Source organism: Microtus pennsylvanicus, chromosome 7 (genome assembly GCF_037038515.1).
Source record: "Microtus pennsylvanicus isolate mMicPen1 chromosome 7, mMicPen1.hap1, whole genome shotgun sequence".
Taxonomy (NCBI): Eukaryota; Metazoa; Chordata; class Mammalia; order Rodentia; family Cricetidae; genus Microtus; species Microtus pennsylvanicus.
In genome coordinates this window covers 1021742-1034846 of record NC_134585.1, presented here as the reverse complement: position 1 = coordinate 1034846, position 13105 = coordinate 1021742, and the positions used below count along the sequence as shown (strand labels likewise).

Genomic DNA, 13105 nt, shown 5'->3' with positions numbered 1-13105 from the left:
GCGCGAAGCTCGTGACGGGGGTGGAGAGGGGGCGGGAGGGTCCGGCTGGGCCACGCGGGGACGCGGCTTCCCCGGTGCCGCCCCCGCCCTCCCCGCAGAGCCCGGTTCCCTCCCGACCCCGCACTCACCCGCGCGGGTCTGGGTCTGGACTAGGGCGGCCGCCAGCAGCAAGAGCAGCCAGTGCGGTGCCATCGCCCCATCTCAGATCTGGGGTGTCTCTGAGTTGCGAGGACTCCGTGGACTTTAGAACCATTGCCCGCGGCGACGCTGGTTGGTTCCCTGGTATCTCGTCACCCAAAGCTGGTGAGAACCGCCAAGCCTGACCCAGGTTAGGAGCTGGAGAAGTGAAACTGGGGACAGGGGAATCCCCAGCCCTGGGCTTGCCCACCCAGACCTCATCAGCCTGAAGACTAAGACTTTGTCTGAGCCCTCTGCTGCGGGATGGAGCGCTGTGTGTCATGGTGTCTCTGAGCCGCCCAAGGACAACTGCTTCTCAGGTTAGTCAGGATGAAACCTGGGAGCATGAAGTTTCCAGGTGAAACACACAAATCACTAAAAATGAATGTTCACGGAAACAGGTGCTGTCGGAGTCCTGGAGGGTGCGGGGCTGCTGTGGACACCTGCATCTGGAGGTGACTGGAGTTTTTACAGCTCTGATTAAGCACTTTCGACACACTGTGTCATATGTGACTCTCCCTGCAGGAAGGAGGCCCTGATCACCTCTGCTTTCACTTTCTACTCCAGTTGTGTTTGGTTGAGATTTAAAGACATCAAGTCAAAATCCACAGAAAAAAATGATAAATTTAATTATTCTCCACACTACTGAACAATGATGAAACCTAGAATCTCCAGTGTGGACCTCTGCTGTGAGAATCACCCTCTGTCCACACTGCAAGGGACTGAGGAACTCAGAAGTCAAGGGTTAACAGATCTAAGGTCCCATATGTCTGCAACATCCATCTCCCAGGGCTCCTCAGATCATAAAGTGCGAGTGAAGGTCAGAGGGGGGAGGGGAGAGAGGGAGAAACGGAGACAGAGGGAGAGACAGAGAGAGAGAGAGAGAGAGAGAGAGAGAGAGAGAGAGAGAGGAGAGGGGAAGAGGGGGAGAGGGGGAGAGGGAGAGGGAGAGAGGGAGAGACGGAGACAGAGGGAGAGACAGAGAGAGAGAGAGAGAGAGAGAGAGAGAGAGAGAGAGAGAGAGGAGAGGGGAAGAGGGGGAGAGGGAGAGGGAGAGAGGGAGAGATGGAGACAGAGGGAGAGACAGAGAGAGAGAGAGAGAGAGAGAGAGAGAGAGAGAGGAGAGGGGAAGAGGGGGAGAGGGGGAGAGGGAGAGGGAGAGAGGGAGAGACGGAGACAGAGGGAGAGACAGAGAGAGAGAGAGAGAGAGAGAGAAGAGGAGAGGAGAGGAGAGGGGAAGAGGGGAAGAGGGGGAGAGGGGGAGAGGGGGAGAGGGAGAGGGAGGGAGAGACGGAGACAGAGACAGAGGGAGAGACAGAGACAGAGAGAGAGACAGAGAGAGAGAGGTTATGTATCTTCTACCACACGGTCATCATTATTCTCTTTATTACTAGTTCCAGTTCCTCTCTGACTGTGGTTCATTCACTAAAGCAGCTGTACCATGGAAGTGTGTGCACACAGGGAAACGTGGACTGTAGACAGGGTCAGTGCCCTGCTGTATTTGGTCTCCACAGGGGTCTCTTCCCATGGAGAAGGGGTCTACTGTGCTGAGACAATGACCCAGGTCCACACGGACAATCTCAGGACTATGGAATGAAGATCCGTGTAAACACAAGCACCTGGAGCCACAGATGATCATCTGGGAAGAAACACTAGGAGTCTGAGTGTAAGCACAGGCTGTGAAGACAGGATCCTGAGTGAAGAGGCAAAGTCTCTGTTTACAGGTGAGATTCCTGAGCATCAGGCATGGCAGTGTGAGCTGCCCACTGCAGGTGAACACAGGAGCCTGGTCTCTGTGGGAGTCTGTGTGGTGCTTGCAGGCCAGTGCCTCTGCTTTAAAGAGAAGCATCTCTGCCCTGCATCCCAACTGGCTTGTTGTTGCCATTGTGTTCCCAGAAGCTACTTTTCTTCTAGAGTATCCAGGATCAAACTATTGATGAGAAAAAGAAAGAAGAAGGATGGAGGACTGTAGTAATAGGAGCGGCGGGGCTGCGTCCCCAACACCCCAGCTGCCTGCTCAGCTAGCTTATGCCCGAAATAACAACACACAAACTGTATTCTTTTAATCACTGCTTGGCCTTTAGCTCTAGCCCTTACTGGCTAATTCTGATATCCCAATCAACCAATCTCTAATAATCTGTGAGCACTGGTCTTACCAGGAAGATTCTAGCCTAAGTCCATCCTGGGTCGGAGCTGGGGCATGGCGTCTCTCTGAGGCATCTGCTCTGGAGAGGAGAGCTGTCGAGTCTGACCTCACTTCCTCTTCCTCCCGGCATTCTGTTCTGTTTACTCCACCTACCTATGTCCTAACCAATAAAATAGGGCCAAGGCAGTTCCTTTATTAGCCAATGACCTTCCTCCATCAGAGGACAGAATGAAATCAGTCTGACCTGCAGGTCTCTCCTGTTTTTTTTTTTTTTTGTAAGACAAGGTCTGTCTCCACAGCTCTGTCTGTCCTTGATCTCACACAAACCCACCTGCCTTTGCATCCCTCGTCCTGGGATTAGAGGCTGTGTCAAAACACTTGGCTTTAGTTACTTTTCTATGGCTGTGAAAAGACACTGTGACCCCAGCAACTTATAAAAGGCCTTGTTTCATTTGGGTTTAAGTTTAAGTTTTCAGAGGGTTTGAGTCCAGGATGGCAGAGGAAGCTGTGGTGGCAGGAATAGCTGAGAGCTCACATCGTGATCCACAGGCAAGTGTCAGAGACACTGGGAATAGTGGGAGTCTTTAAAACCTCCATGCCCAGCCCCAGTGACACACCTCCTCCCACAAGGCCACACCTCCTGATCCTTCCTGAACAGTTCCATCAACTGGAGCTGAAGTATCCAAACCTCTGAGCCTGTGTGGTCATTCTCATTCAAACCCCTACAGTATTCAGTGTGGGATATCAGATGCCCTGCAGGGTTCTGCAGATGTGTCCACTGTGGTCTGTAGACAAAGACCCTCAAACAGGAGGACCCCACAGCACTATGATCTCCCCCTTTGCTTCTGTCTCCTTCTGCCCAGTCCTCTGCCTTCTCCCTCAGGCCTCCCCCTGGCAGTGCCCAGCACCCCTCACTCCAGAGCTCTGCACTAACACTGTCTCTTCCTTTGCATCCAGTCTCTCTCTGTGGTCAGCCATCTTGTCAGCCATCTTGCTGTGAGCCAGGATGTGCCGTTTCCTTATGTAAAAGTTAAAATAGGGGCCAGAAAGATGCTCAGATGTTAAGAGCACCTGTTGCTATTGCAGAGGATCCAGGTTCGGTTCCCAGAACCCACGTGGTCCTTCACAACCATCTGTGACTCCAATTCTAGGGGATCCAGTGCCTGGTGCACCTGCACACTCATAAGCTTAAAATACACATCCAATAAAAACAAAATTAAAAAAATACATCCAAAAATGCTCTAGCATGTCCCTCTCCCTCTCCTACCCATCTAGAGTCTGAGTCCCAGGCACTGAGGGCACAGAGCTGTTTAGTCAACATTGAACCCCCAGCCAAAGGAGGCAGAGCTGGAGCAGGACAGGGACTGATGACTGAAATAGACTGTGCTGAAATGGTAATTTGCAAAGCAGCATAAAATAAAAAATACAAAAAGATTTTATTTTATAGGTCTACTATTCATGGTGGATCACAGCCTCATTCCAGGCAGAAGACACTGTGTGTGCTCATCTTTGAGTTTGAACCATGTGTTAGTTTTTAATTGCTTCTGAAAAAGAAAAATTTTAGTCACTTAAATAGTGACTTGTGACAGATCGTGACATACCCAACATCCAGAGAGTTCCTGAAGTTACTGGTGTCCCTGTCCCCATCTTCATTCTTACTTCAGGCCTTCCAGGCTCTCACTTTATTAACATGAAAGGAAAGCATCAGAGTCTAGGGTGAAAGTTCAACCCATTGAAGAAAAAAACAGGATTGGGTCTGAGCCCACGGAGGGTGAGGCTGAAGGGACCCATAGCTGGCTGGACTGCCTCACAGGCTCCTGTCCACACTACTCCAAGGGTCTCGGGTCTCAGGCTGTCCTGCCCTCATCAAACTTAGAGCCTGGTGGAACATTACCTCCTTTTCCACCAGTGGGAAGAAGACATCTTGTTTTCTTTCAGGGATGAAGCAGATCCATGGAAACCAAAAGAGGCTGCAAATCCTGGAACCAGGGTATTTTCTAGAACTCTGAAGGGCACTAATTGGTTAAAACAGGATCCCTTAATTTGGGTTGAGGATGTGAGGGAGGGCCCTGCTGAAGCTGAGAACTTTTTTTTTTTTTTTAGTTTTTCAAGACAGGGTTTCTCTGTGGCTTTGGAGCCTATCCTGGAACTAGCTCTTGTAGACCAGGCTGGCCTTGAACTCACAGAGATCCGCCTGCCTCTGCCTCCCGAGTGCTGGGATTAAAGGCGTGTGTTACTTTGAACCCTTAGATTCTCACGTTTATCTCAGCTGTGGAAGCAGTCTCTCTACCTCATCCCCACTCCCTGAAGACAGTGTTTCTCTGTGTAACATTCCTGGCTATTCTGGAACTCTCCCTGTAGACTAGGCTGGCCTCAAACTCACAGAGATCCACCTGCCTCTCCCTCCTGAGTGCTGGGATTAAAGTCATGCATCACTACTGCCCAACAGTTTTTTCACCTCTGAAGGAGAAAATTAATCCTTCATTGTCTGTTCATCGGCACTGACTGTCTCTGACGGAAATGTTAAGCAAGACAATCCTGATGTCCCTCAGAACCCACCAATAGTTGCCTCTAGCCTATTGTTAGCATCCAGGTACACCTGGCCCTGCCCCTTGAGGACCTAAGAGAGTGTGTCACCCCTGCATGCATAGCAGGCAGTATGCTGGCCTGCTGTGTGGTCTCTGTGCACATGCGATGTGCCCCATCTCTTTAAAGGGCACAACTCCACCTACTCCCTTCTCTTCTCTTCCTCTCTCCCAGTTCTCTCTCTCTCTCTTTCTCTTCCTGCCTATTTGCACCTCTCTCTTTGTTTCCCCAGGAGACTGCTGTGTGTTTTTCTCTCCCCTTGCTCCCTTCCCCCCAGTAAAACTCCACACAGCTCTATCTACATGGTGTTTCAGTCTCTCACCCACTCTGGGGCTCCTTGGACCCGCCCTACCCACTCAGGTTCATCTCCTGCCACATTGTAACACCTATAGCCAGACTGCAGGCAGAGCAGACAGCTAGAGGGGACATAGGGAGTATCCCCAGAGGGGATTGCTGCAAAGCTAAAGAGCTTAATAAGTTTGCTAATTTATTCAAGCAGAAGTCTGTAGAATATGTGTGGGAATGGATTTTGAGGGTGTGGGATAATGGTGGAAGGAACATTAAAATTGTGTCAGATTGGGTTTATTGATATGGGCCCTCTAAGTGCAGATTCTAGATTTAATATAAAAGCTCTCAAAAAAAAAAAAAAGCTCTCACAGTTTAAAAAGGTCAATAGTTTGTTTGGATAGTTGGCTGAAGCATTTGTCAAAGATAGCTTCCTGATAAGGACTTGGAGATGCCTGACATCCCTTGGCTCAGTGTTGATGAAGGGATTTTGAGGCTCAGGGAAATTGCAGTGCCGGTTGAGTGTGCTGTGTAAAACCTAATCCTCCACATGGGAAGTCCAGAAGACACACCCTTCACAGATCCTGTAAGACAGAGTGATGAGGGCACCAGCAGGGTTCAAGAGTTTTGTTGTCAACCTTTTCCTTGAGCCAGAACCTAGGGCTGGAGATTCTGCTCAGTGCTGCTCAGACGAATTAAAGACAATGGAGTTCATTGGGTCCCAAGGTATCAGGGACAAATGGCAGCATGGAATTGCTAAAGACAATGTGATCACAGTTAGATAATGGCCAGCACAGGCAAAGGTAACTTAATGGTGGCATGAGTCACATGGACTTGGTACTGGATTAACCATGGTGTCTCCAGGAAAGAAATAAATAAGAAGCTGTTGTAGTCAGTGTTCTATTGCTGTGAAGAGACACCATGAACAATGGAAAATCTTATAAAAGAGAGCATTTAACTGAGGTTTGCTTACAGTTTCAGAGGTTTAGTCCATTATCATCTTGATGGAGAGCATGCCATCATGCAGGCAGACATGTGGCTGGAGAAACAGCTGAGAGTTCCGCATCTGGATCCTCAGCAGCAGGAAGAGTGAGAGCCACTAAGACTGACTCGGGCTTTTGAAAACCAAAGCAGAGGCAGGCGGATCTCTGTGAGTTCGAGACCAGCCTGGTCTACAAGAGATAGTTCCAGGACAGGCTCCAAAACCACAGAGAAACCCTGCCTCGAAAAACCAAAAAAAAAGAAAAGAAAAACCAAAGCCCACCACAATGACACGTGTCCTCAAACAAGGACACACCCACTCCAACAAGGCCACACCTCCTAATTCCTCTCAAGCAGTGCCATTCCCTGATATTCAAATATATGAGTCTATGGGGACATTACTATTTAAACCACAACATCCCACTCCCTGGCCACAATAGGCTTGTAGCAAGATCATAGTGCAAAATGCTTTCAGTTCAGCTTCTAAAGCCCCATAGTCTATAGCAGTCTCAACATTGTCTAAAAGTCCAAAGTTCAAAGTCTCTTCCGTGACCCATGGCAATCTCTTAACTGTAATCCCCTGTAAAATCAAAATAAAAAGCAGATCACACATTCCCATCCACAGCAGCACAGGACATATATTACCATTCCAGGAGAAGAAAAGTGAGCACAGTGAGGAAACCCGGGACCAAAGCAAGACCAGAATCCAGCTGTGCAAACTCCACACTCTGAACCTCCATGTCTGGTGTCAGAACGCTCTTCAGATCTCCAACTCCTTTCTGCTCTGTTGACTGTGACACACTTCTCTCTCTTGAGCTGCTTCCACAGAGTTTTAGCATCTGTCCTCAAGAGGTGTCCCATGACTGTGCCATCTCTTCACACAATCACCTCTCTGGCCCCCATGCAGGGACACCCTGACACACAGCTGTGATCAGGTGCTTTCCTTAGCTTCTGCATAGGGACAGAGATGCCACAACTTCATGGTCCACTTCCTCTATGGAAAAGACAACACTTTGTCCTTCCTGGAGTAGATAATTATTCTGGTTATGAATTTGCCTTTTCTGCACAGAGTGCTTCTACCAAAACCACCATCCATGGACTCCAGGATGCCTCACCCACTGCCATGGTGTTCCACACAGTATCGCTTCTGACATAGGAACTCACTTCACTGCAGCGAAGTGGGACAGTTGACACATGATCATGGAGTCTACCAGTTTTACCATGTTCCTCACCCTCCTGAAGCAACTGGACTAACAGAAAGGTGGAACGGCCTTTTGAAGACACAGGTGCAGAGTCAGTCAGGTGACAGCAGCCTGGGCCGCAGAGACAGGGTCTCCAGGAGGTGGTATATGCTATGAAGCAATGTCCAACATATGGTACAATTACTCCAGTAGCCAGGATCCATGAGTCCAGGAATCAAAGGGTGGAAAAGGGAACAGTTCCACTCACTGTCACCCCCAGTGACCCACTAAGAGAATTTTGCTTTCTGTTCCAGCACCTTAAGTTCTGCCTGGGCTAGAAGATTTGGTTCCAGAGCAAGGAGAGCTGAGCAGTTACTGGGCAGGCAGGGAGGCTGAGTCAGTGAAAGCTCCAGGCTGCTGCCCACCACCCTGCTGACTCTGCTATGCAAGAACGTGGTCCCTGTTGCCCTCAGCCTTCTCTCTCACCTCTCACCACGTCGAGTCTCTAGTGCTGCCTCTCTCCACTGCGCATGCTCTGCTCCATGCCTCCATCTTCCCTCCTCTCTCCACTGCGCATGCTCTGCTCCATGCCTCCATCTTCCCTCCTCTCTCCACTGTGCATGCTCTGCTTCATTCCTCCATCTTCCCCTCCTCTCTCCATTGCGCAGGCTCTGCTTTGTTCCTCCATCTTCCCTTCTCTCTCCACTGCGCATGCGCTGCTTCATTCCTCCATCTTCCCTTCTCTCTCCACTGCGCATGCGCTGTTTCATTCCTCTGTCTTCCCCTCCTCTCCACCACATATTCATTGTCACGGTGGCATTGGAAACTACAGGGTAATACACAGTCCATTTTTCTCCCCAGTCAGCTTTACATGTGAATATTCATGGCAATGAGTCCTTGGTCTGGTTCAATATTTCTGGTTTCTGACACATCATGAACACTGGACCATTGCAAGACTCATCCAGGATGTCCTGCTGTTGTCTAGAGTCATGGTGACCTGTGCTAGAGATAGGCAGGACTTCGGGGCCGAATGACACCAACGGAAAGAAGAAAGCGGCAGGAAGCTATGCAGAAAGCAGATTGGTGTCTCAGGTCATTCTCCACATGTGACCTGTGACACCAGCCTCTCAGTTTAGATTTGTTGCCCCCATTCCATGGTTTGGAGGTTTTTCCTGCCTCAGCCACACTGCTTAGCCAGGACAGGCAGCCCCAGATGGGTGCAGTGTCCAAGAAGACCACCAGAGGGCGTGGGTACCCAGAGTTGGAGTTCTTGGCAGATGTGAGCCGCACCTGCACACATTGACATGGTGCTGGGATCTAGTCATCATCTCCTGGGGGAACAGCAAATGTTTTTACTTGGCGGCCATCTTCCAGCTCTTTCTAGATATGTTTAAATGCCATTTGACCCTCCTGCCCTGGACACCAACAACAGACACATCCGTTCAGGTCAGGAGAGTATGACAAGCTGCAGATTCTCATGTAACTGAGCTGGGACAAGGACATGGCTGCCACCTGGTTGACTGTGATGAGAGGGATTCCAGTTTCTGACATGTTAAAATGTCTAGAAATGGCTACCTTTTCTGTTATTTTGTTTTTCTTTTTGAAGACAAGGTTTTTCTGTGTAGCCCTGGCTGTTCTGGAACTTGTTATGTAGAGTAGGCTGGAGTAAAACCCAGAGATCTCCTGTCTCTGCCTCCTGAGTTCTGGGATTAAAGGTGTGAACCATGACCCCCTGCTACGACTGTATTTTTATGACTGTGTTAGTCAGTATGCAATTGCTCTGAAGAGACACATTGTATTGTAGACTATTTTTTTAAAATTTGGGTTAGGTTTTCTTTCTTTTTTTTCTTTCTTTCTTTCTATTTATTTATTTAAGATTTCTGCCTCCTCCCCGCCACCGCCTCCCATTTCCCTCTCCCTCTCCCAGTTAAGTCCCCCTCCCTCGTCAGCCCGAAGAGCAATCAGGGTTCCCTGCCCTGTGGGAAGTCCGAGGACCACCCACCTCCATCCAGGTCTAGTAAGGTGAGCATCCAAACTGCCCAGGCATCCACAAAGCCAGTACGTGCAGTAGGATAAAAAATCCAGTGCCATTGTTCTTGAGTTCTCAGTAGTCCTCATTGTCTTCTATGTTCAGCTAGTCCGGATTTATCCCATGCTTTTTCAGACCCAGGCCAGCTGGCCTTGGTGAGTTCCCAATAGAACATCCCCATTGTCTCAGTGTGAGAGTGCACCCCTCACGGTCCTGAGTTCCTTGCTCGTGCTCTCTCTTCTTCTGCTCCTGATTTGGACCTTAAGATTTCTGTCCAGTGCTCCAATGTGGGTCTCTGTCTCCTTGTATTGTAGAATATTATTTAAAGGTGTGCTACATTCGTTTATGCTGTGTAACAATTATTTTAATGATGCAAAGAGGTGTTGCTTTTTTTTGTTGTTGTTGTTAGCCAGCCTTGCACTTTATTGCCCTTCCATTAGGCCTTGACGCATACTTGCCTCTCCTTCCGCTGCTGCTTCTTTGTCTTCAGCTTCTCCTCGTGCTTGGTGAGCCGCCGGCGCATGGCTCTAGTTTTCTTGGGTCGCAGGTCCAGAGGCTTGTACTTCTTGCCTTTGTAGAATTTCCTGAGGTTTTCCTTTTGAGTCTGGTTAATGACGGTGAGAACACGGGCGATGGATTTGCGGACAACTCGTATCTTGGAGAGCTTGGACGCGGCGCCGCCTGTCACCTTGGCGACGCGAAGCTGGGATAGCTCCACTTTCAAATCGTCCAGTTGTTTTAGTAGCTCCTCCTTCTTCTCGCCGCGCAGGTCCCGAGCCTTAATCTTGGCCTTGGCTGCGTTGCTCACCTCTCCAGAGGTGTTGCTTTTTGTTTGTTTTTTCAAGACAGGGTTTCTCTGTGTTGCCTTGACTGTTCTGGAACTCACTCTGCAGGCCAGGCTGACCTTGAACTCAGAGATTCTCCTGCCTCTGCCTCCTGAATGCTGGGATTAATGGAGTTTGCCACCATTACCTGGCATGTTGTATTCTTTTATAGTGCATTTAACTCTGTGAAGCTCTCACTGTGCCTGTCTCAAACACCTGATGGTCTAATAGAGAGCTGAATGACCAATAGCAAGGCAGGAAAAAGGACAGGTGGGGTTGGCAGGCAAAGAGAATAAATAGGAGAAATGTGGGAGAAAAGGAAGAAAGAGCAAGAGATCAAGGAGTGAGAGAAGAAGGGGCAACCTAGCTACACAGCAAGTCATGGAGAAATGAGTAAATAAAGGTAAACAGAAATGTAAAAAAGTAAATATAAGGAGGAAGATAAAAGCCCAGAAGCAAAGGATAGACAGGATAGTTTAACCTAAGAAAATATGGCTAGAAACAAGGCAAGTCCAGGCATTTATAAATAAGAGTAAGCCTCCATGTCTGATTTCTTTGAGAGGTGGGTGGCAGCCCCCTAAAGAGAAAAGAGCAAGAGAACAAAGAACTAAAAGTAAGAAAGAAAGAAAAAAAAAACACCATTGTCAGTGTTGTGAGTTCCTTGGGATAATCACAGAAAGAGATCTCTATAAGAAGAGTTTCAGGTTCTTTGCAACAGAGAGGTCCAGCCTCTGATGGACTGAACCTCTAAGGGCTGTGCCAAGGCTTATTTAGCAACTGTTCCATAAATGTTGGTTTTGGGAAAACAAGTTCCTCATACAAAGGCCCTGAAGGAAAGCATCACATCCCTGCAGCTTTAGTCTTTATGGCGCATCACTGGCAAGTGTTTGTTTTGAGATAGGGTCTCCTTTATCTCAGGCGGCCTTCAAACTCACATCATCGCTGAGGGTGGCTTTGAACTACTGACATCCTGCCTCCACCTCTGCACTTCTGGGATCAGACGCTGCACCTCTGTGCTCATCTAGTTGATGGTGATGCACACGCGTGTGTCATGGAGCCTTAGTCATTTCACCTCCAGTCATCTCTGTGTCCTGCCTCCCCTGCTGCCCCTCCCCCAAGTGTCCCTTGCTCTTCCTGTTTCCCATGTTTAAGTCTAGAGTCCACATATGAATACATATGTGTGAAGTCACAATATTGCTTCCATACAGTTGTCCCCTCCTCTGCTGGGAAAAGACTCCCAGTAAGAGGCTGTGACTGATCCCAGTAGAGCAGGGAACTCTGTCCACACTCCGTGTGCCGTGCACACATCCTATGACAGAGTTCATGAATCAGCTACTGTAGCGACGTAAATGAATGCAGACAGATTGTAAAAAATATATACAGCTTTAATGGGGAAAATAGACTTAAAGTACCACGGTTCACCAGGAGAACAGGAAGCAGAAGGGGCAGCTGGGCGCACACCTGGCAGATTTATAGGTAAATATTAGCCCGAGGCATACACACCCCCTAATGCTGTGCTTACCCCTACAAGCTACAGAAAGAGACAACAGCAATTACATGGCAGAACAGTGACAGAGGGCAGTGCACAGAAGTGATTTAATTTGTCCCCTCCCGCCGTCCTGCACTCACCCGTGTGAGCTGATGAGATGAGGGAGATGAGTGGGCAAGGCTGTGGGACAGGAAATCTGTGGATCTGATAACTGAGTGGGTCCCTGAGAACCTCAGTCCTGCACAGTGGACACTGTGGACACCGGGTAGACGATGGTTCTCATGCCAAGGGAAACAGACTGGGGACAGAAGCTTATTGCCAGTGGCCATGTCAAAGGAGCAGCAGATTGCAGTTGACTTCAGGGGACTGGTCCAGCAGGAAACTGTGATGGGGGAATCTTGGTTGGGCAAGGCACCAAGACCATCAACCAGAGAATGGGCACCAAGACCATCAACCAGAGAATGGGCACCAAGGCCATCAACCAGAGAATGGGCACCAGGACCATCAACCAGAGAATGGGCACCAGGACCATCAACCAGAGAATGGGCACCAGGACCATCAACCAGAGAATGGGCACCAGGACCATCAACCAGGGAATGCTTCTTGCTATGCTGTACTTTTGCATATTTGTCTGTGCCATTTTTTTTCTAGCATCTGGCAAAGTATGAATGGGTGTGGGGAGATTCCCGTTGCCTTTAATGCAGTATGACATCTCTTCGAAATATCTCATTCTACTGGGCATTTTTACTGTAGATTATTACGAAGATGATTTCTTTCTAAACTCTACTGTCCTATTGATAAGAATAATGTAAGTTTAAATAGAGTTCTGATGATCAAAAATAAACACAGGAAGTGTCACTCACCTGGGGCCTGTGGGCTTCACTTAAGGAGCTGTACAGATTGCGGTTTAGGTTAGTGATTAAGGAAAACATTGAGCCCCAGGAGACAGACTGGCTCAGATTCTTTTGATCCTGATGTTGTCAGGGTGTTCACAGGTTTCAGTTGCATCATTAGCTGAAACAAAACCTTGAAATAAGTTTAGGTTAGATTGAGATGTCTCGATTAGAGCTCAGGTGAAAAACGCTAGAAAACAATCTAGAGGTCAAAAGGACACATAGCTGAGGGACAGGTTTGTTAAGGCTAGAGATCAAAAACAAAGCAGTCCAATCATTTGTAGCTGATGTTCGTTCTTGCTAGGGTTGGCTAATGACCAAAGATGGGTTTCAGTGCACTGGGAAATAACAGTCCTGCACCCAGCGCCAGATTCTTGGCTTCCTGATATTTTCTTCCTGCTGCAACTTCCTCCCTTCTTAGTGTGACATTCAGTGTGTCCCCTGGCCCTTCGGAGCATTTCCTGTGTTGACCTCATGCCGGCCTTGTCTTCTGAGAAGTGGGAAGATGTTTGCA

At 48.7% G+C, this 13105-nt stretch overlaps 1 protein-coding gene and 1 pseudogene across 12 annotated transcripts in view; both read right to left on the bottom strand.

Annotated features, from left to right (window-relative positions):
• LOC142854135 (H-2 class I histocompatibility antigen, L-D alpha chain-like) overlaps positions 1–13105 on the bottom strand; it is a 142791-nt gene that overhangs the window by 95951 nt on the left and 33735 nt on the right. The window contains exon 1 of one of the 12 annotated variants that reach the window (XM_075979280.1): positions 129–257. The exons of 10 other annotated variants lie outside the window; for them this stretch is intronic. In XM_075979280.1, coding sequence (XP_075835395.1) covers positions 129–192 — 64 coding nt within the window. In that variant the 5' untranslated portion in view covers positions 193–257. Of the gene's footprint in view, positions 1–128; positions 258–13105 lie in introns of those variants that run through there. One more of the 12 variants, XM_075979265.1, reaches the window with a different exon arrangement.
• On the bottom strand, positions 9822–12027 carry LOC142854986 (large ribosomal subunit protein uL29 pseudogene; annotated as a pseudogene).